This window comes from Sceloporus undulatus, chromosome 4, assembly GCF_019175285.1.
Source record: "Sceloporus undulatus isolate JIND9_A2432 ecotype Alabama chromosome 4, SceUnd_v1.1, whole genome shotgun sequence".
Taxonomy (NCBI): Eukaryota; Metazoa; Chordata; class Lepidosauria; order Squamata; family Phrynosomatidae; genus Sceloporus; species Sceloporus undulatus.
Window position 1 is genome coordinate 126,672,064 of NC_056525.1, and position 25,203 is coordinate 126,697,266.

Here is a 25,203-nt window from a genome sequence, read left to right on the forward strand (position 1 = left end):
AGCGCTGTACATAAAATTTCTTCAAAAATGTTTGGAGTAATGGAGCTTTAATTATTTTGTCAAATTATACTGGATGATGCTTATCTAAGGATAAGTGGTATTTTAGCACTCCTACCTGTGCTGGCTTGCAGGAGTTCTGGGTCACTGGAAACCCCCTTCTTTACATTGCGAAGTGCTATTACATACTTTGTGCCAGGAAGAAGGCCCAGAATCTCATAGCTGACCTGGTCTTTGGGCACTTGTACTTCCTTCACAGAGGTCTCAGATCCAATGGGAAAGTAGGTGATGATATAATAGTCCACCTCCATCATCTTATCCCATCCAATGGCCAGGGAATCCTCTGTGGTCTTGAGGAGACGGGCATTCCAAGGAGCAATCACTGGAGCCAAAACAACCAAAGAAAGGCAGCAGCCAATGAATTCCACACAAGGCTTCAAACCAAAAAAAAAACAGTTTTGCTTTTCTACTGAGTAATGCCTAGGCTACAGTACAGACTCCCTAGATTTTAATGATCAGTCAGGAGAACAATATTTACTGTCATTATTATGTTACATTCATTAATGGAAACACTGTGCCACATTCTTCCATAGCTTGGATTTGGGTGAAGTGAAGGTATGAGAATCTAGCAAAATTCTAGCAATTCCAAGCTGAACTATGGCCTGTTACAGACTGCCAAAATAATGCTGCTTCAAGTCTCTTTGGAGGTATGCTATTTAAATAATGCATGCATCCTAAGAATCCGGAAGCTGCACCAAAGCTGCCCTCCAGTGCTAGGAATGGAGTGTGGCTTTGGCGTAACCTCCGGACTCTTAGGACCCATGCATCATTTAAATAGCATACCTCCAAAGAGACCTGAAGCAGCTTTATTTTGGCAGTCTGTAACAGGCATCACACTTAAAGGATTTCTGGAGCAACCAAGGCTGGCAGGCCATCTCATGCATACAGAAAGGTGGGCATGGAACAGTGTGAGTTTGTCTGGAGTCATTTTCAGCTCCATTCAGTGTTAACAAACTTTGTTTCATGTACAAAATTAGTTAAAATGTTATGTATAAAATTACCCTCAGGCTATGTTTATAAAGTGTATATGAAACAGAAATGAATTTCATGTTTACCCTTGGGTTTCATCTCCAAGATGTCTCCTTGTTGGTGTTGTTTGCCTTCAAGTCGTTTCTAAATTATGGCGACCCTAAGGTGAACCTATCACAAAGGTTTCTTTGCAGGTTTCTTCAGAGCGGGCTTGTCATTGTTATCCTGTGAGGCTGAGAGACTGTGGCTTGCCCAATGGGTTTTCATGCCAAGCGTGGATTTGAAAGTCATAATCCAACTCTCAAACCACTACACCATGCTATTCCATTATGTATTTGCAAATATTCCAAAATCCAAAAAAATAATAATGTCCAAAATCCAAAATACTTCTGTTCTCAAGCATTTTGGATAAGGGAAATAACTCATATTGTTGACCTAGCATACTATTGCTGTCCAATAAAGAAAAGCACAATACAACAGAAGGTTCTTTTACATGAACCTCACTGAATTACATCTGTAATTCATTTCAACAGAGTTTGCACCAGAGGATTATAGTGATTGCTAACAGTAGTATTAGCAGCAACAACAATTAATACTCCATCCAGTCCTTGAAGTCCTAGTTCAAACACCTACTGACTAAATTTTAGCAAGTCAGCACAGGGCATAAAGGCTTTTTGTTCTGTTAACCAGCATTCTGAAATGCTTCCCAAGAGAGTCTGGCAGGGTGAGGAGAGCTAAATAATTTGTCCTACTGTAGTGGTGGAATTTTCCTGTTATAATAGAAAGCTATAGAAAAATGGAGTCACTTTGGTTAGAAGAAGAAAAATAGTTTAAATTGAGGTTTGAAAGTTAGAGAAGAACTAGAGCAAAGGCATGGAGAGTGCATCGTGACCTGCAAGGAGCTGGCACCAGCAGAAACAGACATAACACACAATTTAGATAAGAAAATACAACTGTTGAAGGCTACTGTAAGGCTGCTGAATTCCTAAAGGTGGAGTAAAGAGTAAGAAATGCAGTTTTAATATATGCATGTATCTCTGTCTTGATTGTAAGATTTTTGGATGTTTAAATTATAATTGGCCAATGAGAAGTGATGAAAACCTTTCTTTGTGTAACTGACTATAAGATTAGGCCATCTTGTCTTGTTCGGGGTCTCTCAGTTTTGGAATTTTGAAATCCACTGAGGACATTATTCTTTGCCGGTTTTAAGAATAAAACTTTGGAATTTTCAACTTTCTGGGTCCATTGCCAATTCCTGGTTTCGTCACGGACCTGAGGCTTTGTGAGAGAAGGCTCCACCAGATCTGAGAACATGGGCAGGCTGATACAAGGAGAATAATTCCTTGGCCCCATACAGATGCTCAAAAACATGGAGGGCAGAATGAAACTCTGAGGGACACCACAGCAAATCTTCCATGGAGGCAAGCAAATGTCTCAAATCCTGGCAGGTTTAAATCATGATCCCAGTTTCTAGCCAATCTGCAGCCATTTCAGCAAAATACCACCATTGATGGTATCAAAAGCTGACAAGGGGCCAGGAGAATATGCAGGGATACACAATAACTGTCATTCTCCTGGCAAAGGTCAAGGATCAGCACAAACAAGGCCACTTCAGTTCCAAAGCCAGGAATGAAGCCCAACTGAAATGCATCAAGATAATATGTGTGTCATCATCTGTATGTATTACTACATCCTTGTGGTTTTATGCACTGTGCAAGTGGCTGGGGTGCTGACACCACAACCATAACTTTTTATGTTTTTGTGCTGCCAGCCCATCTTGGCAGCACACGCCATAATTTTGTAAATGGTAGAGTTATTTAAGATCACAGTTAAGTCAACCAGTGCTGGAATACTTTTCTTTGAGGATTTTGCAAAAAGAATGTGGAGCTGTGAGGACTGCTTAAGATAATGAATGCTTAAGATCTGAAATCTGAGCCAAAGTCAAAATTAATCTTGTGGCATTTGATAATAAAGAAATCATTAACAAATATTGTGAGCAGTATTGTAAAACATTAGGTTTCTTGCTTCTTATCACTTATTCTTATCTTGTCAAGCAAAGAGTAGCATCCCAAGAACACATAAACTGTCAAACTGTTATTTCTATCTGCTTCATAGCCTGGCTTATAAAACATCAAAACTGCAACAAAAATTGTGGCTAAAATTTAATGTGGTTTTCTTGCCTCTTCAAAATAAATTAGAACTATTCTGAGAAGAATTTACAATACTTACCAATCAATTTATTTAGTAGTGCATATCTAGCAGTAAACCTTCTCCAACAACCACTATTAATTCATCTGACATTGTTAAATACTCTGACATCCAGTGTGATGAGAAAGTGATCCTTATTTTTATTTATAAGGAATTTCATTCTCAAAGTGAATTAAATGGGTTATTTATTCCACTCTACCACAACCCACTCTTCTTTCATTGCTATGAGCTAAATGTTAGCTCTGCTTAAAATGAACACACAAAAGTTTCCAGGTTCTATTTCTAGCTATAATGTGTATATAAATAAGAGATTATTATGAACATTCAGTATTACTGAAACAATCTCTTAGGTTTCATACTTTGGTCAAGGCAACATTCTCCTTCAGGACATTTCTATAAGTCAGGACAGAAGGGCAAGGGTACATGGCCTGAGGTAGCTTAAATCCCATCTAGTTCCTGCAGGGAGACCATTGGACAGTGGCAGTAGATGGCACACCAACAGCCTATTCTGTCCTGTAGATCATTGAAAATATGAATGGTGTGTGGTGGTGCTCATGTCCAGAGAAGCATAATCATAGATCACTGGAACGTCACTTCTCCCGTCACCTGCCACTCTACAGAAATCCCAAAAGGGCAGAGCTGGAAGATATTTAGTTCCCTCACTCCCACCCCTGTCTAATACAGCCAGGTCTCCATGATACAAACCAAGTCACGACACTCATTCAGAATCAAGTATTGGATGTTTCTTCTTTTGTATTTGCTATACCTCTCATCCACAAGGGAACTATAACTATAACCAAGGCTGCCCAGGCTCAATATGCTGTTGCAGTCCTCCATCCCCATAACAGTCCTAAAAGCCTTCTTCTGCATATCTCTACCTTCCAATTCTAAAATGTTTTGTGCTTGCCTTCACTTCCCTTTTTGAAGTACAGCATAGGTACTCAGTGGTTTGTTTCTCTCCCAGAGTGAGACTGTGAAAATGAATAGGTAGAACTGTGCAGGCATGGCCCACCTCAAATCTGAAAGAGTCCCATTAAGCTTTGTGGCCTAGTAATCTGTAGTCTCTCTGCTTGCTTAGATGTGTCTGCTCAAGCCAAGAAAGAACCTCTTACCTTTAGAGCAGTCAAGGCCAGTGAAACCATCCTCACAGTAACACTCGCCACTGTCACAATATCCATGGCCACTGCAGTCATTGGGACATCTCTTCTCACTGCAGTCATCCCCAATGAACTCTCTGTAGCAGTGACACACACCATTGACACAGACCCCATTGCCACTGCAGTTCTCAGGACACAGGAGCTGGCTGCAGTCTTCACCAGAATAGCGAGCATGGCAAATGCAGCGGCCGCCAATGCAGCGCCCATTACCATTGCAGTTTCCTGGGCAGGTAGGTCGGGAACAATCTGGACCTTCCCAGCCTTCATCACAGTTGCAGCCACAGGTCTCTTGGCTGAAGGATCCATGGCCACTGCAGGAAGAAACACCTGCCCAACATGAGGGCCAGTAGCAAAGCAATCAAGCAAATGGAAAACAAAAAAGAAAAGTTAGGAAGAGTACCCATTAATTAACCTGGCAATAATCCTAACAAGAGCACAGCAACACGAATGTTACATTTGGAGAGAAGACTTAATCTCTTTGGCCTAAATTAGGTGTGGCCAAAGTGCATGGCCCTCCAGATGTTGTTGAACTGCAACTTCCATCCTTTGTGACTAGGATTGGTAGGTGCTACATTTCAGCAGCATTTGAGGGCCAGGGCACACTGCCCACAAGTGAGACCTGGCAAGTCAATACCAATGAAAGCCACAGTGATTCAATGGCCCTGCCAGTGGTGTTGCTAATTATGGTATCACCCAGTGTGGGAAGGGTGCATATGCCCCTTCTGCTCCTCTGTTCCCAGGCTTTCTCCCCTGAAAGGAAGCCTGGGGCAGAGCAGCCAGAAACAGCGCATGCTCACCTCTCCTGCATCATAGGGAAGGGGGACCCAACCAGGTGTCTCCCCTCTTCTGGGTGTCACCCAGTGCTGGCCATGCACCCCATGTGATACCACTGGCCCCTGCCCTGATCTGGACAAACAATTGGATTTAGGCTTTTATGTCTATTGGATTTAGCTACCCTTGTATCAAGTTCGGAAGCTTCAATTAGTGTAAAATGCGGCAGCCAGGTTGGTCACTAGTTCTTCGAGACTTGACCATACAACACCTATCTTGGCTCTCAATTAGCTTCCGGGCATAATACAAGGTGTTTAAAGCTCTACGTGGCTTGGGTCTAGGTTATTTACAGGAACGCATCTCCATATACAATCTGCCCTGCACTCTTAGAACAAGTGGAAAGAACCTGTTGGAGAAACCAGCATCCAAAGATGTTTCTAGTTCCCAAAAGGCATTCAGTATAGCTGTCCCTAGACTATGGAATGGACTCCCAGAGGAGACCCACCTTGTCACATCCTTGGAAACTTTCAAGAAGGCGGTAAAGACAGAGTTCTTATGCCGCGCATACCCTCCTGACCTCCTATGAAGACCACTAGTATGGAACGAGAGCAGCTGACCTCGTGATTGATTGATGTTTTATGTTTTTATGTTTCTATACTTTTATGTTCTTATGTTTTTATATTTTTAGCTGTGGTTTTAATTGTGCAGTAACTAATGCTGCAATATTGTAAGTGTAATTTTAACTCTGCTGTGATCCCGCCTCGATCCATTGGGAGAGGCGGGAAGACAGAAATAAAAATTATTATTGTTATTATTAGTAGTAGTAGTAGTGTTTTATGTCTTCTGTTTCACTTTTTTCTTATTACTCTGTAAAGGAGGCAGGCAAAAAGCATCCCCAAGGTTGTTTTTGTGGCTCCGAACCCTTCTATGACTTTCTGAGCCACTCTGTTCCTGGGTAAATAAATAAATAAATAAATAAATAAATAGCCTCTCCTAGAAACTTGCTGGAGCAGCAATGCATTTTTAAATGGGTTGCAGGGCTTCCTGCACTATTAATACCCAATTTTCAGAACAAAAATTGGACTAATAGATACTTGAATTTTTTTCCCCCTAATTCGCAGTTCATGTGGTCCTTGGAGGGTCTCAAGGACAAAACTGTATGCTGGACCCACCGGAGTTGCTTACCCCTGCTGTAAAACATCACACACCATGGTTGGTATAGAACAATCAACAATAACAGTCATAGTACATTAGGGAGGAGAGATTAATTTTTTTATATTTAGATATGTGGGAAACCTGCATTTAAAAAGTCCAAACAATTCATGCACATAGTTGTAGTTCAGAATAAAACATAAACAGTGACCCATTGAGCTGAATCTAATCCACCGTCCACATATTGTAAGCATTGAGGCAGCCTCCTCATTTTGCTGTTTGTCTGAGACTGAGGGAACATGGTGTTGTCAAGTGCCCAACAGGCCACAATAACTAATGGACTGCATTGGCTTGGTGGGGTGCAAGCTGTACCAACATGCCACAGCCACAAAGCACAGTTCTTACCTTGGCCTCTCCCACAGCACCTCTGAGGACTACAGAGCCCCTTCAGACGTACCACTTCCATCTCCATCTTCTCCATTCTTTCCAATAAAGACTTGAGCTGCCCTATAACTTCACAGTCACCCTTGGGAGTTTGGAGCTGAATGTTGTGCCTGAATATAATGTTTTGCTCTTCATCCATTTCACCAGTAGCCAAGAGGATGTGGCTGTCATCTTGGAGGGGTCGTGGGTCTGGCTCCACCTTGATCTGAGTCGACTTAGGCACATCAATTTTGTATGAGTGGCTGAACGAAATCTTCTGGTTTTTGCCAAAGCAGTTTTCAGGTGGAGCAGCTAACTGTGCCAAGGCTTCAGGCAGTGAGTGGTGCAGTAGAATCCACAGAAGAAAATTCAAAGTTACCATCTTGTTTCTGTGATTACCACAAAAGAAAAAGAAAAAGGTGAGGTATGTATAAGAAAAAAGTTGAACAAAATCTTTAAATTAAAGCAATCTTCAATATTATTTTAACATTACAGTAAAGACATGAATTTAATAATCCTTACCTGTGAACTCACTATATAATATCAGATCTACATATACAGTGTAAATAATAAAATGGCATAGCTTTTGTGGTATTTTGTAACCTTTGGTGATCAGAGTTGATTCTGACTGCATATGTCCCTCAACTCTACAAATTCAGCAATAATTTTATTTAAGCTTTTTCTATATTAAACAAAACCAAATCTTCTGTGTACAAAAGGAAATGGTAAACCAAGGCTTCCTCAGAACCCTTTTCTTTGACCAGTTAGTTTACTATGTGCAGACAAAGAGGGATTGGGAAAGGGAGTATTTAATCATGAGGTTTGCTGATTACCACCTGGGAGGCTGAGGATAGAGCTGCTTGGAAATATCTCATCCACAAAGTGGCCACAAGTTGAGACTGACTCGAGGGTAGTTAACAATAACATTTTAAGCTGTCTCAATCAGAATTAGATGACAAAATGGACATATTTCTCTCCAGCTAAACCCCATCTCCAATCAACAAAGATAAGGCTAAACAGCCTTATCATGCCTATAGATGAAATAAAGACAGCAATATAAAACTTGGGGTTCATTCCCACTGGCAGTATAACTCAGTTTCTGATTCGGCTTTGCTGCGTGTCACCAATTGATTCCAAAAGGTCCCTTGTTCCCACTACAAAGCAGGATCTTTTCCTTCCACCAGTGTAATCAGGGGATTTTGGCACAATTGTTGTCCCCATTAGTTTGCGCCGCTTCAAAAATAAATGTCAATCATCACGGCAGGAGAAGTGTGTTGAGGATGTGTGTGTGTGTGTGTGTGTGTGTGTGTCTGAGGAAGGGGGGGCTGGGAGGCAATCCAAGCATGGATCGCCCAATCCAAGCATGATAGAAGACTTTTTTTTAAAAAAATCATCAAAAATTTGATTTATTGGTTTTGCAACTACTTGCCTTTGCAAATAGTTGCAACATCAATGAATCAAATTTTCGATGAATTAAAAAAAAACATGCACCCATCGGTTGCACAAGTACATAGGCAGCACTGACAGAGGGAGGGGGATGGTGGATCTGTCAAAAACTGAAGAGGGATGGTAAACATCCCTCTGCTATAGTCTCTCCCCTCCAGAATGAATCAATTCTGATCTGCTGTTCCCACTCATTGAACTTACTTCAGAATCAAGTCTTCGGAAACGAACCACTTTGAAACTACTGTCTGGAAAAAGGGGGGGGGGGGGAGGATTGCCTTTGCCCAGCTGAATCACAACAGATTTGATCACATTGAACAGGAACCGGTTTCAAATGGGAACAAGTGTCATTTACACTGATTGGAAATTCAGTCTATTTCAGCCCCTTGTAGTCTGGCAAATCACCTTAAACAGACGGTTTCTCAAATGAACGCTATAAGGCACTAAGGGACACCCTAACATCTCACCTTCAGTGACTTTTCAATAAGGTGTTATCACATGGAAAAATTCCTAGATCTTGGCTTGAGGCAAGAATGGTTACAATACCCAAATCTTGACAAAGACTGGGCACACGCCTCTGCTTACAGACTAATTTCACCATTGAACCAGGATTTAAAACTTCTAATGGCAAACCTGGCTAAAAGTATAAATGCATTTATAATGCAGTACATTCTGTCTATCTATGAAGTTCATTGGGTTGCCAGAATTCAACAGGCGACTTGAAGGCATATGCATGCATGCATACACACACATACCAATTCACCCAGATCAATTTGGATTCATACCCACAAGACAAACTGCAGAATGCATTAAAGGAACACTCACCATCATATACTACTGTTAACTATTTTAAAAAAACTCTAGCTGCTTTTATATCGTTTGATGCCTCCAAAGCATTTGATCAGGTGGAATGGCAAACTGAGTTTTGGCACAAGTGTCAGACTTGTGCAGGAGATTTACCAGAGCTCAAAGGCTGTTGTTTGACTCAATGGAGAGGACTTGATTCCAATAGCAAGGGAACAAGCTTACTTTCAGCCCTGCTCTTCGCATTCTCTGTCAAGCCTCTAGCTGAACTCATCTGTTCTAGCACCTGCGTACAAAGAGTCCATACAGAGGACATAATGGAGATTGTCACAAAGGAACGGGATAGGGATGGGATCACTCTCATCCTTATTCCATCCTTAACCAGTTGTGGGCGGGGCCTGTGCCCCACCTGCATCTTGACCAGACGTCCTCTAATACCCGCCACGTGGGAAACAAACTTTGCCAAACTCCGGAAGTATATGCAGCCAAACTTTACTAAGCTCTAACACAACACAAACAGTTTTTCCCCAGTGTCCCCAACACCAACAAAGGAAAGGCTTGTTGCTGACTTCACAGTTTGTCATCTTCCGCTCGTGCCCGGGGTGCATGGCACTTTTCCTGGAGCTCTCGTTCCAACTTGTCCCACTTGGTGGGAACCGGGGCTTGCTCCCAGCATTCCCCTTTTGAGTCCCACCACTCCTTCTCCAGAGTCCCACCTTCCTTCTTCCTCCACTCTCCCTCCTGAGGGTACCTGAAGTCACCCTCCTCCTTGGGGTCCCGCAGCTTCACTTCGAGGTGCAGGCCCACTCGCACCAGACCGTGTCAATCTTGTAAAGACACAGGCCGGCCTTCTCTCCTGGGGCTTCGCACCACCTTTCCTCTCCCTCTACCGACTGCCTCTCCAAGCCCAAGTCTTCCCCGTCTCTCCTTCCACCCCACACTCAACTCTCCCTCCACTTTTATATCCGCCCCTTGGGCACTTGACCCTGCCTTTGTCTCCACCTTCGGAGTATCCTCACTCAACTCGCCCCGACCAACCCTCCCCTCATCCACCCCCAGCTTACTACACCAGTCCGTGAGTGCAATGGCATGAAAGGCTTTCAAACTGTAGTGCCAATCCCACCATTAATGTGTCATTAAAGTGGCATTGCATTAACGCAAACTACCATTAATGCAAAATGCCTGCCAATATTGCTTTAATGACAGGTTAATGGTGGGATAATGACAGGATTTGCACATCTCTATCCGAAAGCTTTTTGTGCAATCACCCTAATTTGTGCTTCCCAGATGGGATAAGTGCGGATCCCATTTGAAAGTCCTTCCAACGATTGCCCGGGAAGGATAGGAGCATAACAGTACAGGGATGGGACATCTTTTGTCTGATAATCTCCCATGTGAATGACGTATTTGCTGATGACATGTACATAACTAGTTCTGTAGAGTTGATTCTAGCACTTAAAAATTCTCTTACTATTATTTGTTACTGTTTTTTTCCTTTTTTTATAATTTTGTAGTTCTTAATTTTGTAGTTCTTTTTTCCAAATTTGCCTCCCCTCCCCGAGAACGATAGCATCTTCTCTCTACTAGTATAGAGTCCTTTCATCTTTTCCCCACCTCTGTTGATTTTATCATTATAACATTTTATATTGTAATTTATTTAATTTTGTGTTATAATTTGGGTTGGGAGGGGGATAAATTTTAATTGGATTTGATATGTAACACATTCTTTTTACATGTTGTAACCTGCCTTGATTCCCTGTGAAAAGGCGGGCTATAAATTATTATTATTATTATTATTTCTTAAAATTTGAATTTAAAAAGCAAAAAAAAAAAAAGGGGGGGGGGAAAGGAAAACAACCAGATTCCTGTCAGACTGACAACACAGCCTACAAATGAAGCCGACATTTCTATTGAACCCTCATATTCCTAGATCCACTATCTTGTTATTGTTTGATATTGCAGGTTTTGTTTTGTTTTATATTAAATCAATTTATCTTTTTACTGTAAAATAAGCCTTGTATCTAAATACTTCCTCCATGAATATACAAAAATGTTAAAGAAAGAAAAGGAAATAAAAGGGAAGAAATATCCTTGCACTTGATGAAGTTGACTACAACCCACAAAAGCTTACACCAAATAAAATGAATTGGTTTTTTAGGTGCCACAAGGCATCTGTAATTTAATTTCCTTGTAATCTTTGTGCCTGTAAAGACTTTGGGACTTATCTCTATTTTACCAGAATATGACAAGAAATATTATGTTAGTTTTAATGTTATTTCCTATGACCACAAAGAACCTACAGTAAAACAGAGTGAACATGGCCACAATTACATACATGTTTATATTAAATTCCACAGTGTTCAATGGGCCATACTACTTGTTGAGTTTGTTTAGGATACCCTCTTACCTGGGGGGGGGGGATCCAATTGAATTCAATGGCACATACATGTGAAAAAGCATGTATGGGATTATGTGGTTACAGTAACTCCTCTAAAGGTTTCCTCTTTTAAAAAAAGAAGCACATTGAAAAGACAACTTAAACAAAAACAATGGTGTGGGTTTTTCTAAAATCTTTTTTTATATCTAAAAAATCACACAACTATTGAACAATAGTTTCTGCTCACTGAAGAATCAGTAGGAAAATATGAAGGAAACAGAAGGAAACATCAAGCAACTGAAAGTTCTGTGAAAGAGGCAGGGCAACTGTAGGAAAACAGATTCATCTGGAGGGACCATTCTTGGTAGTTCCGGTAGTGAAATACTGGGATGAAAAAACAATCTCCCTTATCTGCTGAAACAGCCTTTCTTTCTCCCCTGTCATTCTGTGGTTAGTCTGGCCACCTGACATGCAAGTTATACCCATGCAAGGGACATTTTTAATAATCAGCCATTTCATTTTCCCACACTTTTCTTTACCAAAATGTTGCAGAAATTAGCCCATTCAGTGCACCCTCCAATCCCTAGTTTCCCCAGACAAATGAACGAATCAAGATTATGTCAAAGCTTTGCACTTAAACTCTCCAGACAGTCACCATAAAACCTCAGTAAGGATTGTTCAAGACCTTGCTTTGCAGTGCTATGTGCCAAGACATCCAGAAAAGCCACTGGTTTGTTTTCTTAAACTCCTGTCAGATTTGCAGCATGCCATTCTCAACCACAAAGGACTTAGTTTGTAATGAAAGTATCTCTCAAACCACAAATTGATTCCAGGTTTGCCTCTGCTGGCCAGTGCCTCAGAGTAAAAGCTCTGCACCCACTTCTTTTGAGTAGCTTAATAAGAGACTCTGCCTTTCTTCAAAGGGCAGACGTAGAACATCCAGGTCCAGGAGGTTTTCTGTTTTAAGAAACCAAGGAGAAGCAAAGGCCTATTACATAATAACCTCAATAACTTGCTGGGTATAACTTATAAAAAGAGCATAGCTCAGAGAGATTTGAGGTGAAAGAAGAAAAAAATATTAAATTGGATCATAGCAGGAAAAAATATTAAGAGAATCATAGAGTTGGAAGAGACCACAAAGGGCATGCAGGAAATCACAATCAAAGCATCTCTGACAGATGGCCATCCAGTCTTTTTTAAAGACCTCTAAGGAAGGAGACTCCACTACACTCCGAAGGAGTTTGTTCCACTGTCGAACAGCCCTTACTGTCAGGAAGTTCTTCCTAATGTTCAGATGGAATCTCTTTTCCTGCAGCTTGCATCCATTGTTCCGAGTCCTAATCTCTGGAGCAGCAGAAAACAAGCTTGCTCCCTCCTCACTATGACATCCCTTCAAGTATTTGAACAGGGCTATCATATCACTTCTTAACCTTCTCTTCTCCAGGCTAAAAATCCCCAGCTCCCTGAGTCGTTCCTCATAGGGCATGGCTTCCAGACCCTTCACCATTTAGTCGCTCTCCTTTGGACATGCTCCAGTTTCTCCACATCCTTTTTAAATTGTGGTGCCCAGAACTGGACACAATATTCCAGGTGGGGCCTGACCAGATGTGCAGGAGTGCTGCCAGCACCCACGCACACACACGCTGATAGGATGGCTAAATGTAGAAACTAATGCTGAACAGCCAACAGATTACAGACCTCTTCCCTGTCTAAGCTGCCCAATAAAATAAAATGGCACCAAATTCTGCTGTCTGATATGGCTGCCTTTCTGTTTTCAAACTGTGGGGTGGGATCCATTGGGAGGGTGCAGCAGTTGCTCAAGGAAGGCACAAGAAGAGTCAGCCTGAAAATACAGCAATATGAAAAAGAAAAGCAAGACTATGTATGTGTGCACATACACTGTTGAGAATTGACAAGTTCCTGCAAAGAGATTCTGGCATAGCAAAAAAACAGCTTTCCTTTTTTATGCATTTCTCACTCAGCTTCTCTGGCGGTTGCCATTGGCACATGTAGGCACATAAGGCACACAGAGGCCAGCCTGCTCAGCTCAAGGGAGAGGGAAAGAGGAACATAAGGGTGCTGGAAAAGGACCTACAGCTACCTCTGCACTTCTCAAGCTGAGAGGAGTTTTCTGGGTTGCTTCTCTTTGATGCTGTGCACCTTTGTTCCTCCCTGGCCGATCTGGGGTGATTGCTCTGGATGGTTTTCCAGGGAGCACATGCTGCTGGGGGGAGGTCGAGGTAGCACATTGCAGGAAAAAAAGGAACCCAGTAAACTACTCTCAGCTTGAGGCATGCAGAGGCCAGCCTGCATGGTTCAGAGGAGAAGGAAGTAGGGAGACAGGCTGCCAAAAAGGCCCTGCAGCCATCTCTGTGCTTTCCCCGTTATGCTTTCCTCCAACCTCAGGGATAGCAAAATTGGCTTCCCTTTTTATGCATTTCCTGCTCAGTTTCTCTATACATTTCAGCAACAGCAGGTACATGCCCCTTAGCAACCATGAGGCAGTTTCTCAGGTGGGGAGGAAAGAAGTGAAGAGAGGAGACAGAGAGCATGAGAGCTCAGCATTAAAGTGGCAAGTGGGTGCTGCACAGGTGGCCTATGTGTGCGAGAAAGGTGCTATCAATAAGATGCTACCTGTGAGGCAAACAAAAATATGCACACTACACAATATTTTTTTAATACACATACTACATGTGATCGTCTCAGAAAACCTAGCTTTAGGAGCAGTCTAGCTTATCTTGCTGATAGAATGAAACATAGCAAGTGATCTCTTGTGAATTCTTGTACATTTAAAACTGAAAGGCTTGCAAGATCTGACTCTTCAGTTGCACTGCACCTTGCTTGATATTTTACCCCCTCTCCAGCTTTCTTCCATTTCAAGGTTTCTTATATGGATAGGTCTTGGATATCTCCAACTTCTAGAGCACATCTGGAACATGCTCAGAAACAGCTCCCAGCTGATTAGGCAGCAGGGAAAGCCACCACTCTTGTTTAACAGTACTCTAAAAACACCAAAATATCCTTATTATATAATCTCATGAGGAAAAATGTGTGATAGGTTTATAAACTTGCAAATTCAGCCCTTTTTTTGTTTACTCATATACCTCCAGGGGCCAATTAATTTGGCAGTAGAAAGCACTTCTTCCAAACTTAACTAGAATTACTTGTGAATGCTTCTTTCTTCTGCAATCAATTGGCTGATTCATGCACAGAAAAGGTCAGCATGACTAAGGAACTCTGGGACTTGGTAGACATGCATCTGTATTTCAAACATGAAAGATCTGTGGTTCAAGTTAGTCCAGAATTTACTCCTGATCTAGAAGATTAATGTCAGCAAGAAATACAGAGGCAATGGAGTGAATCTGGACAGATTGCATTTGTTCTAATAGCTCTTTGGCAATTACAGTTGTAGTAGGCCCATAGTAAAGGAACAAATGTATTGTGCTCATGCTCAGATGCACCCCTTCTTCTTCCACATCACTTCACCATTATCTTCCCTAAAATGCAACCTGACACCAAGGGGACAGGGAGCTATTTTGCACCATAGGGACTAGAAACAAGTTTTTTCTTTCCTTCCTTTTCTGGGGCCTGTGGAAACCATTTCCTAACCCCTCTTCTGTCCAACTCAGGAAGATATCTCACACTCACTAATTATGAAACCAGTTATGAAACCAACAGGGTTCAGCGGCTTAGTGGTTAAGGCGCCTATTCTACGATCATAAGGTCAGAAGGTCGGCGGTTTGTGATGGAGTGAGCTCCCCTTCACTAGTCCCAGCTCCTGCCAACCTAGCAGTTCGAAAGCATGTAGATAAATAGGTACCACTTTGGTGGAAAAGTAACAGCATTCGATGCAGTCGTGCTGGCCACATAACCAGTCATCTTCAGACAACGCTGGCTCTTTGGCTTTGTAACAGAGATAAGCACCACCCCCTACAATCAGTTACGACTAGACATTCATGTCAAGGGGAATCTTTACCTTTACCTAAATATGAAACAATTTGTTAACTGTAAACCCTCCTCCTCATAATTAAGGTATAATTAGGCTACTTCACTTCTTTTGGAGTGTAACTATAATTTTAACTAGTTTTATAACCAGGGTGTGGCCACACTAAATAGTACTGGCACAAGATCACATGGTTCCAGCACTGGTTTAAGCTGGGCTTCATGCTCTATTATGGGTGCTGGTTGACAATGAGCTGGACATTTAAACCAATGAATGCTTGTTCCATTTGGATTTTTTAAAATAATTGCCAAAAGTTACTACTTAGTGACTTTTTAGTTGGTAACTTGTACAAGTAGAAAGATAGAGACAGGAATAATAGAATCATAGAGTTTGAAGAGAGGGCCATCCAGGCCAACCCCATTCTGCCATGCAGGAACTCTCAATCAAAGTATCTCTGACAGATGGCCATCCAGACTCTGTTTAAAGACCTCCAAGGAAGGAAACTCCATTACACTCCGAGGGAGTGTGTTCCACTGTCGAACAGCCCTTACTGTCAGAATGTTCTTCCTAATGTTGAGGTGGAATCTCTTTTCCTGTAGCTTGCATCCATTGTTCCGAATCCTGTTCTCTAGAGCAGCAGAAAGCAAGCTTGCTCCCTCCTGAATATGACATCCCTTCAGGGAGGAGCTGGGGCTCAATCTTTGCAGGAGCATCTATCTAAATGCAGTAGAAAAGTAAAGTACTCTGTTTATGCTCAGGAATATTCCTGAGGAATTTTCAAAGACAAAATTCAACTGATGAAAGAAAGAAAGAAAGAAAGAAAGAAAGAAAGAGAAAGATTACAATTTTAAGCAATGAATACCATGGATGGGACAGGATGACAAGTCTTGTGAATGGAGCAAACACAGAGACACGCTCCCCGCCCCCCCCCCGCCCCCCCGCCGCAAGACAGATGTAAGTTAAGAGTGTCTGTGAAATCAGACAAAAAAACACAACTTGAATCAAAGACCAAGAGTTAAAATGCAGGGCACATTAAACAGGGTGAAGTTTGGTTTGATTTGGTGCTGAAACAAACGCAGGCCACCATTAGCTTGTTGCTGTGTGCCTTCAAGTTGTTTCTGAATTATGGCAACCCCAAAGCAAACCTAAAATGGGGTTTTCTTCAACTTTGTTCAGAGGGGGTTTGTCATTGCCATCCTCTGAGGCTGAGATACTTTGACTTTGCCAAGGTCACTCAGTGAGTTTCCATGAGCAAACCAGGATTCAAATCCTAGTTTCCCAGCAACCTAGTCCAGTGCTCAAACCACTACACCATGCTGGCTCTCCACCTCACAATCCACAATCTTGTTTTGTATGGTGCACCTTTCTTGCACCTGCACCTACCACTGACTGGGGTGTCTAAACAATCCAGCCATTGATGACCATTCATTTTTTCAATGCCCACATACAATAGGCTCTCAATATCCACGGGGGATCCTCCACCGTGGATACCAAAATCCATGGATGCCCAAGTTCCACTGCCCCCAATGGTGGAGCATGATTGTGGCTGTACTGCCATTAGAGACAACGAACCATCAATGGTAGCCCATGCACATGGCCACACCACCATTAGGGACAGCCCCCATTGTCACTAGTGGCTGCGCGGATGCATTAGGGACAATGGGACTTAATGATGGTGTGGCTGCAAGCAGGCGCCATCACAAGGGCTGTCCCTAATGGCGGCACAGCCACATGCACACACTGTCAATGGGGACAATGCGGGCTTGCCATCTGTTGATGCTTGAATCCATAGATGGCAAGTCCACGGATACTGAGGGCTGACTGTATTACTGTCTAGGCTGGGACACTGCCCACTTATTTGAGAGTGAAAAAGAAGTGGTGTCAACTGAATGCTACCTATTAAAGTAATAGGCTGATTATCCCTCAGAGAAGCAGATAAGTGCAACACAGCATATGTCAACCTTGGAAATTGTGAGCCTGGGTAAAACAGTTCAAGAAGAAAGGCAGAAGGAAGCTGAGAGAAAAAAGCACTGAAATTACATCGTTATCATTATTTTCATATTCATTAAATCACGCAGCTTAATGAAGTAATAATTTACTTCACCAAAACTCTGTATATAGACTGAATGTTAAACGATTCTGTCAGTCACTCCAGGACAATAAAATATGGTTTAAAGTACATTTTTGTTTTGTGTGATTTGCTGCTTTAAATTCCAGCTTTACCGCATTAATATTTTCAAGTTGCTTGAAAATTAGAATGTTTTTAAATTCGAAGCACAAAACATTTTTCTTGGGACTATTTGATCATATATATATTATATGTATGCAAGATTTAGAATTCTAGTTACTAAATTAACCTTACAGTAACACTAATGTGGTTAAAATAAACAAGTGTTTAAAACAGGAACTACAAAAGAGTATGAGAAAACAATGTTATGGACTTCTTCAGAAATATTTAAACTGTTAATTGAAATATAATACTGAAACAAAGCACTGGGTTAAAGCAAGACAAGCTTAGAAATGTTCTTGTTTGAAGGAAAATTGCTGAACATGTCCAAAACATCTTTATTCTTTGACTGCATACTAGCCAGAAGGTTTTTGTTGTTTTTTAAAACAAGTTAACAGAAGTATTTTCTGAACAGGGATGTTTTATCATCTTAGCTGCACATAAGCATACAATGCTTCAATTTTTGATAAATTTTAAATGTTTCTACAGAAACAATATTTATGTATACATCTTTCAACCTAGATTGCAGCCCAGTCTTATATTTACTTATAAATGGGTTCTGTATTCAATAAAGTCTTGCTTGAGAAAGCTGTGTTTAACTTTTCTCATTCCACTAACTAATATTAGACTTTCCAAGTCGGACAATAATTGTATCAGGACTGACCAAAAAAAAAATCACAAAACCCACAGCTTTTAAATTCTGCTGAACTCTTCATCGGGATTAAGTGATTATTTTTAAAATATATATAATAGTATAGAGTAAAAGAGAAAAATCTAAAAATAAGGCTAGTTGTTGTGAATGTAAGATTCCACTCAGTCTAAAGACAGAGATTACAGCTATTACATTGGTAGGCAAGGTGTGCATATACTTCGATGCATCTAGCAATGCAAGCAGGTACAAAGATGGGCAACTATTTTCCGCCTAAAAACCTTTGCCCTTGTGTCCCACCAAACTATAATTCCTAGAATTCCATAGCATTTAGTCATGGCCATTGAAGTGGTGTCTAACAGGATTATTTCTGTAGTGTGGATGTAACCAAGGGGATCCAGGTATGGGTATGACTTGTAGTAAGCAAGTGGCAAGGGAAGGAAGGATTAAAGAGTTTTACTGCAGCCTCCTGAGGTTGCTCTTCCATTTGAAAGCATGCAAAGGAAAAGACACTTGCAACTCCCTGAGCATGCCTCTACTTTGGCACTCAGACTTAAATTTTGCTGATAAAAACCTTACCTTGGAGATTTTATTCTGCGCTCAGGTCTGTAGCAGGAATCTTTTGGTGTGGCCAGCAGCACCTGCTGAAAGGGAAAGCAAACAAAAAGGCCAGGGCATGGCTACCCTCTTCTTCTCTGTGGGTTTAAATTGCTTTGGGATGAGAGGAAAGGACCAATAGAGATATGTGGGTGGTTCTTTGCTGTGGTTTCTTCTTCTTTTCTCTCTTTCTCTTTCTCTCTCTCTCTTCTCCTTCCTTCTTCATTTGCCTCTGATGGATAGCTGTGGTTTGAGGGATGGAAAAAGACATGATTGATAGTGTGTCATTTAGGTGGAGAAATTAGGTCCATTGGGAAAGGCTGGATTCCATCTGAAAACTACCAGAGCTTCCTTGTACAGAGAGTGGCTTGGGTTGACCCAGAGCTGAAGGTTTGGTGTGAACATTAATTTGATGATGCTAAACAACAGATATTAGGAAGTTCATTTACTACTACAAACACCAACAACTGACATTGTTTAATTATTTCTTATTAAATGTCATGTTGGGCCAGACTGGGATGTACAGAGTATGGCACAGAGGTGGTTAGTGTTGACTTTAGGGCATTTTATTATTATTAACCTTTATTTATGAAGCGCTGTAAATTGTCTCCCTCAGACATGCTCTTCTTGTTCTTACTCTGATCTAAAACAATTTCTCACATGCACTACAAAGCCCATACTGGTCCAAAACACACTGCCAAAATAATCCAGTTTGAGACTGCTTTAACTGCCCTGGCTCAATGCTAAGGAGTTCTGGGGACTATAGTTTTGTCAGACATTTAGCCTTCTCTGTGACGAGAGCTCCGGTACCACAACAAACTACAATTCCCAGGATTCTTTGGCACTGAGCCAGGGCAGTTAAAGCAGTCTCAAACTGGGTTATTTCTACAGTATGTTTTGGACCAATATGATTGTTGCCTAGGAATGGTGGGAGGCCAACATGCCTGAGAACTCTCCAGTAGAAAATGTTTTCTTAAATTATAGGATCTCATCTTACAACATTTTTAGTTCAGTCTGGTACCCTTCCTCACCTCACTTTTCTTTCCACCCCCACCAGTATGTATACTTCAATCACTCATCAAATGCCTTGTATGTTAACAATGAATAAGAAGTGTTTGGACCTTCTCACACTAGCAAAATCCTGCTGGGAAATGGGGTTTAAACTAGATTTTAAATAGAAAAAAACCCATAAATGTGGGAAGTTTATCAGATGACATTACTGCCAAAGTGAAATAATGCAAAGTTAAAGCGAAGGCAAAAGGGAGAAAAATGGCAGCTTCTTACTTTCAGAACTTCCCAAAAATAAAAAGCTGCTATTTTTCTCCCTTTTGCCTTCACTTTAACTTCACGTTATTTCACTTTGGCAGGAATGTGGTGTGATAAACTTCCCGCATTTGCAGGGTTTTTTAAATTTTAAATCGGGTTTAAATCCCGTTTCCCAGCCTATCAACCGCACCCTGCTCAGGTCTTGCAGACTCAGGGTCATGGCTTCCTTGATCGAGTCTATCCATCTAGAATAAGGCCATCCTCTTTTCCTACTGCCTTCTACCTTGTCTTTTCTAGTGAGTCATGTCTTCTCATGATATGTCCAAAGTACAACAATCTCAGTTTAATCATCTTAGCTTCTAGGGAAAGTTCAGGCTTGATTTGCTCTAGGATCCATTTATTTGTCATTTTAGTATTCCATTGTATCTATAGGACTCTCCTCCAGCATTATGTTTCAAATGAGTTGGTTGTCTTCTTATTAGCATTCTTTATTGACCAGCTTTCAAAACCATACATAGAAACTGGAAATATGATGTCAAGGACCATCCTAACTTTAGTATTCAATTATCTGCCTTTACACATCAGAATCATTTTCACTTCCTTCAAAACTGCTCTTCCAAATTCTGATTTCTTGACTGCAGTCTCAGTTCTAATTGACTGAGGGGTGAAACAGACTGCCTCTTTGCGCCGTCTTCGGGGCAGCGTCAGAGTGTGGCGTTTAGATGTTGCACACTCTGATACCACCCCCAAGCTGGCACCATGCCACCTGCTTGATCAAATGGTGGCCAGCTTTGTGGTGCTCTGGTGGTGCAGTGTTTATACGCTGCACACCACCGGAACACTGCAAAGCCATGCCGGTGGTAGAAAAGCCGGTTTTTCAATGGCTGAAAAGTGTCAGCAAAAAGCCATTTGTTTCCATAATGTTCAGCTATAAACCTGACTTTGCACTTTCTGCCTTAACTTTTCTTCAGTAATTATTCTAAGTCTTTGCTATTTTCTGCTAATAGTATGGTAATAGTTAACTGCATATCTTAAATTGCTGATGTTTCACATCCAGCTTTCACATCTCCTTCCTCTGAATCTAATCCTGCTTTCTATACAATATGTGCCATGTTCAAGTTAAACAGAAAAGGTGATAAAATGCAGCCTTGCCTTACTACTTTGCCAAATGAAAATCATTCAGTTTATCTATATTCAGTCCTGACGGTAGCCTCTTGTGCTGTAGGTTACACATCAAGGACAAATAAATGTTGTGGCACACGCACTTCTTTAAGAGCAATCCATAGTTGTTCATGATCTACACAGTCAAAGACTTTACTATAATCTATAAGGCACAGGCTCATTTTCTTTTGAAAGCTTTGGGTGCATTTCATTATCCAGTGTATGTTTGCAATATGGGAGATTATTGCATTCAATTTAAACCAACTTACAAAAGTTCAGAAACTTATTTAGAAAACTGGGGTAAAGTTATAGATTACTTAACATCGCAAAGGGGACAAGCATGTAAATATATATGTAAGAAGAATGAATAGCAAAATAATTACAGAAGTCAAAGTTGTTCAGTCAGAGTAAGAAACTATGAACTATGCCTTATAAAAAGATCACGATTTATTTTTTATCTTACAATTTGGAGTAAAACCAACATAAGGGTTTAAGATGTAACAGAGATGTGATATATATAAATTAAAATAAATGTTTGTGTTATATACTTGAATAAAGAATATAGATAGCAATAGACTTAGATAGAAATCAGGGGAATACAAACCATGGAAATTAAAAAGTACTAACTAGTATCATGGAATGGTTGGAAAAACAAAAAACAAAAGTTAACATTATGAAATCTATATAAAAACAATTGAAAATAAACTGACTTATCCCCAATGGGATAAAGTTGCATTTAATTTTCAAAGTGGGTGTTATTGCATTCAGCCGCAGTCAGGTGAGTGCAACCCATCTGCAGCCCAGAACCCAGCCACGCTTATCCAGCAGCTTTTCAAAAACAACAAGCTCCTGTTTTTGAAAAGCCACTGGATAATAATAATAATAATAATAATAATAAAGTTTATTTATATACCGCTTTTCCAAATTAGATCAAATTTGGAATCAAACGCTGGGATCTGGGCTGCGGACGGGTTTGTCCTGAACTCCAGCATAGAATCTTTCTATTTCTTCTTCTACCTCTGTAGTTGGTGTAGAAACTTGGATTATGGTTATACTGATGGCCCTTTCCTGAAATCTTTTTGATATTATTAAGTCAGACTTTGCGTTATATTCTTTGATTGTTTTTGTAGTATCTTTCCTCACTCTTAGAGCCTTATTGCATAACAAAAGAAAGCCAAGGGGCAGTGAGAGAGAAGCATCTTTCACTGTGCCTCCCTGCATGCTGTTGAAGCATTTCCATTCTCTTTCCAAGAAAGATGATTGTAAAAGTGTGTCTCTTGTTGTGCTGTGGAAATCCATTTGGCAGAAGGCATGCTTTTATGACCATCTTAGCTGTTTCCCTCCAACAAACACGCCCCATGCTATAGGAGCAAGTCTTGCCCACCACTCCTAGGAAAAGCTTTAGAAGGGTCCTCTAATGTAAGTAGAGACAGGCTGCTGAGTGGTTTTTGGATGTTCATTTCATTTTTATAGGTAGTATTACTTATTTGGGGGGGGGGGTTTACTTCATTTTTTACTATTTTAAAAGAAAAATTAAAAAATTGTGGCCCCACCACCCACTGCTGGCATGTGATCTCTTACACCTTCTTTTAGAAAAGACACTTCAGAAGATACCCTTCTCTACCCTTGTTCTTGTAATAATAATAATAATAATAATAATAATAATAATAATAATAATAATAATAATGGACATCTCAAAGCTTAGTGTTTGGTGGGTTGCTCAACTTGACTCAAATACATGTCTTAAGCTTCCAGGACTGTAATTTGCTTGTGTCAAGGGCTGACTTTCAATAGATCTCAGTGAAGGAGCTGTTCTGCTATGTACAAAACCCTGCCCAGAATCAGATCATCTACAAACGATTTGCCCAGAACTATAATTAGTCTGAAGGTTTGTGGTTTACATGCTCCTTTTGAAAGCATCAAAGGAAGGGAGGAAGGGGCCATGCTCTCCGCAAAAGCTGGATTAGTGAAAGCTTAATTTGAGCTGGACTTCCATCATCTGGAGGGGGTTTGGATGAGGCAATTGGTAGTGGAACATTTCCTTTAGCTTTCTGAACTGAGCTGGTGAACCAGCAGAGCCACTCTATCTTGAGGCTGGGCTGACGGAAGCATACAGGGCTGGGTCTGTCATGGATGGGGAACAAATATGCTGCACCCAAACTTCTCTTTTCTAGGGGCTTGCCCATTTTCAGCACCTAGGATTACACCAGGCCAAAGGTTGGATTACTACATGCCCTCCCATTGAGTTAAGTGGGAGACATCCCTTCCTGATACTCAGATCTACATTTGGAAAATATGTCCCTCTCACCACCTGGCATGTCCAAACTGAATCCAGGGGCTCTTGGATGAAATGGATTATCTAAATCCATTTCAGTCTGGCTTCAGACCTGGCTATGGCACAGAGGCAGCTTTAGTCACCTTAGTGGATGACCTACACAGGGAGCTGGACAGGGGGAGTGTGTCCCTGTTGACCCTGCTGGATCTCTCAGTAGCTTTTGATACCATTGACCATGCTATCCTTCTGGGCCACCTTTCTGAGATGGGACTTGTAATGCACTCTACATCAGGTTGCCCTTGGAAACTGTTCGGAAACTGCAGCGGGTTCAAAATGTTGACTGGGGCTGGTTACAGGGATCATGCCACTCCCCTGCTGAAACAACTACACTGGCTACTGATCCATTTCTGAGCAGAATTCAAGGTGCTGGCGTTGACCTTTAAAGCCCTAAATGGCTTGGATCCAAACTACTTGAAGGACTGTATCTCCCTATACAAGACAGCCCAAGTGCTAAAATCAGCAGGAGAGGGCTTTCTCTCAGTCCCGCCTCCTTCACAAATGCAGTTGGTGAGGACTAGGGAGAGAGCTTTCTCCATGGTTGCTCCCAGATTTTGAATTTATCCTACACTTATCCACGGGTCATATCAAAATCCATAATTTTAGCCGAACCCAGATTTTTTCAAAAGATACAGCTTTTACCCTGATTCCAAATGACCCGTGCTAAGGGGCATTTGCCCCGAAATGGTTGTGGAAGTCTCAGATTTGCTTGTGGGAGATTCGGGGCGAATATGAATTTCACATGCAAGATTCAGTTCCTGATCCAGGGTAAAAGGTAGTCTGAATGGCCTCTAAGTTACAGGGACAATTACAACACCATTCTAAACAAGAAAATCAGCTGCCCTTGGAAATAACCTTGGCAGTTGAATCAAACATAAGGAGTGCAAATTCATTGCCACTGTGATGGCCTACATAAGAGTCATGGACTCTTGGGAAACTGATAGTGTGAGCATGAACTCATCACAAGATGCCACTTATTTCAGGAGGTTATTTGACATATAACGTTTTGATTGCTTATAACTCAGAAATTCTTAATAAAGCCATATTTTACGGGGTAGCCTAATTAGAGCTCATATAAACTTTACAAAAAATTGCTCAAAGATGGCACTGTTTTTGACCAAGATTTGCATTTGATGCTGCTGTGTGCTTTTAACAGTCAGCAGGTCCCTGGCTGGCATCTTCTTAGTGGCATATGCATGCATAACAGGATGCCAGCCAGGGACTTATTGACTATTAAAAGCACACAGTGACATAACTGTGTGTAAATTTACAGCACTTCATAAATAAAGGTTAATAATAATAATAATAATAATAACTTTCCCTTATACTTGCATATAGTCAGCCCTCCATATCCTTATCCACAGATTCAACTATCCACATTTGGAAAATAATATTTTTTTCCAAAAAGCAAATCATTCAAAACCCCACTGGATACCAAGGGCCCACAGTATGCCTCTTTTGAGCTCTCTGCCTTCTGGGAAGTGGGCAGTTTAGAATAAGGATTTGACTATGTCCCTTTAGCCAGATGTAAAATGATTATAATAGGATAGCAAATGAGTTTTGACTGGGTTTAAATCTTCCCCAGCCCTAAAGCCCAATGGCTGAGCTTGGATCCGTCACTCTTTTTCAGACTAGCCTCTCTTACAGGGACTGCTGTGAGGATAAAA

The 25,203-nt window shown here is 41.1% G+C and overlaps 1 protein-coding gene across 4 annotated transcripts in view; it reads right to left on the reverse strand.

The window, feature by feature from the left end:
• The window catches only part of TNN (tenascin N), a 70,125-nt gene that overhangs the window by 40,745 nt on the left and 4,177 nt on the right, over positions 1 to 25,203 (reverse strand). Inside the window, exons 2-5 of one of the 4 annotated variants that reach the window (XM_042466009.1) lie at positions 18,760 to 19,020; positions 6,720 to 7,126; positions 4,347 to 4,718; positions 116 to 379 (exon numbers count right to left, since the gene is read on the reverse strand). In XM_042466009.1, coding sequence (XP_042321943.1) covers positions 116 to 379; positions 4,347 to 4,718; positions 6,720 to 7,119 — 1,036 coding nt within the window. In that variant the 5' untranslated portion in view covers positions 7,120 to 7,126; positions 18,760 to 19,020. Of the gene's footprint in view, positions 1 to 115; positions 380 to 4,346; positions 4,719 to 6,719; positions 7,127 to 9,735; positions 9,870 to 13,259; positions 13,307 to 15,181; positions 15,223 to 18,759; positions 19,021 to 25,203 lie in introns of those variants that run through there. The other 3 variants (XM_042466012.1, XM_042466011.1, XM_042466010.1) reach the window with 3 other exon arrangements.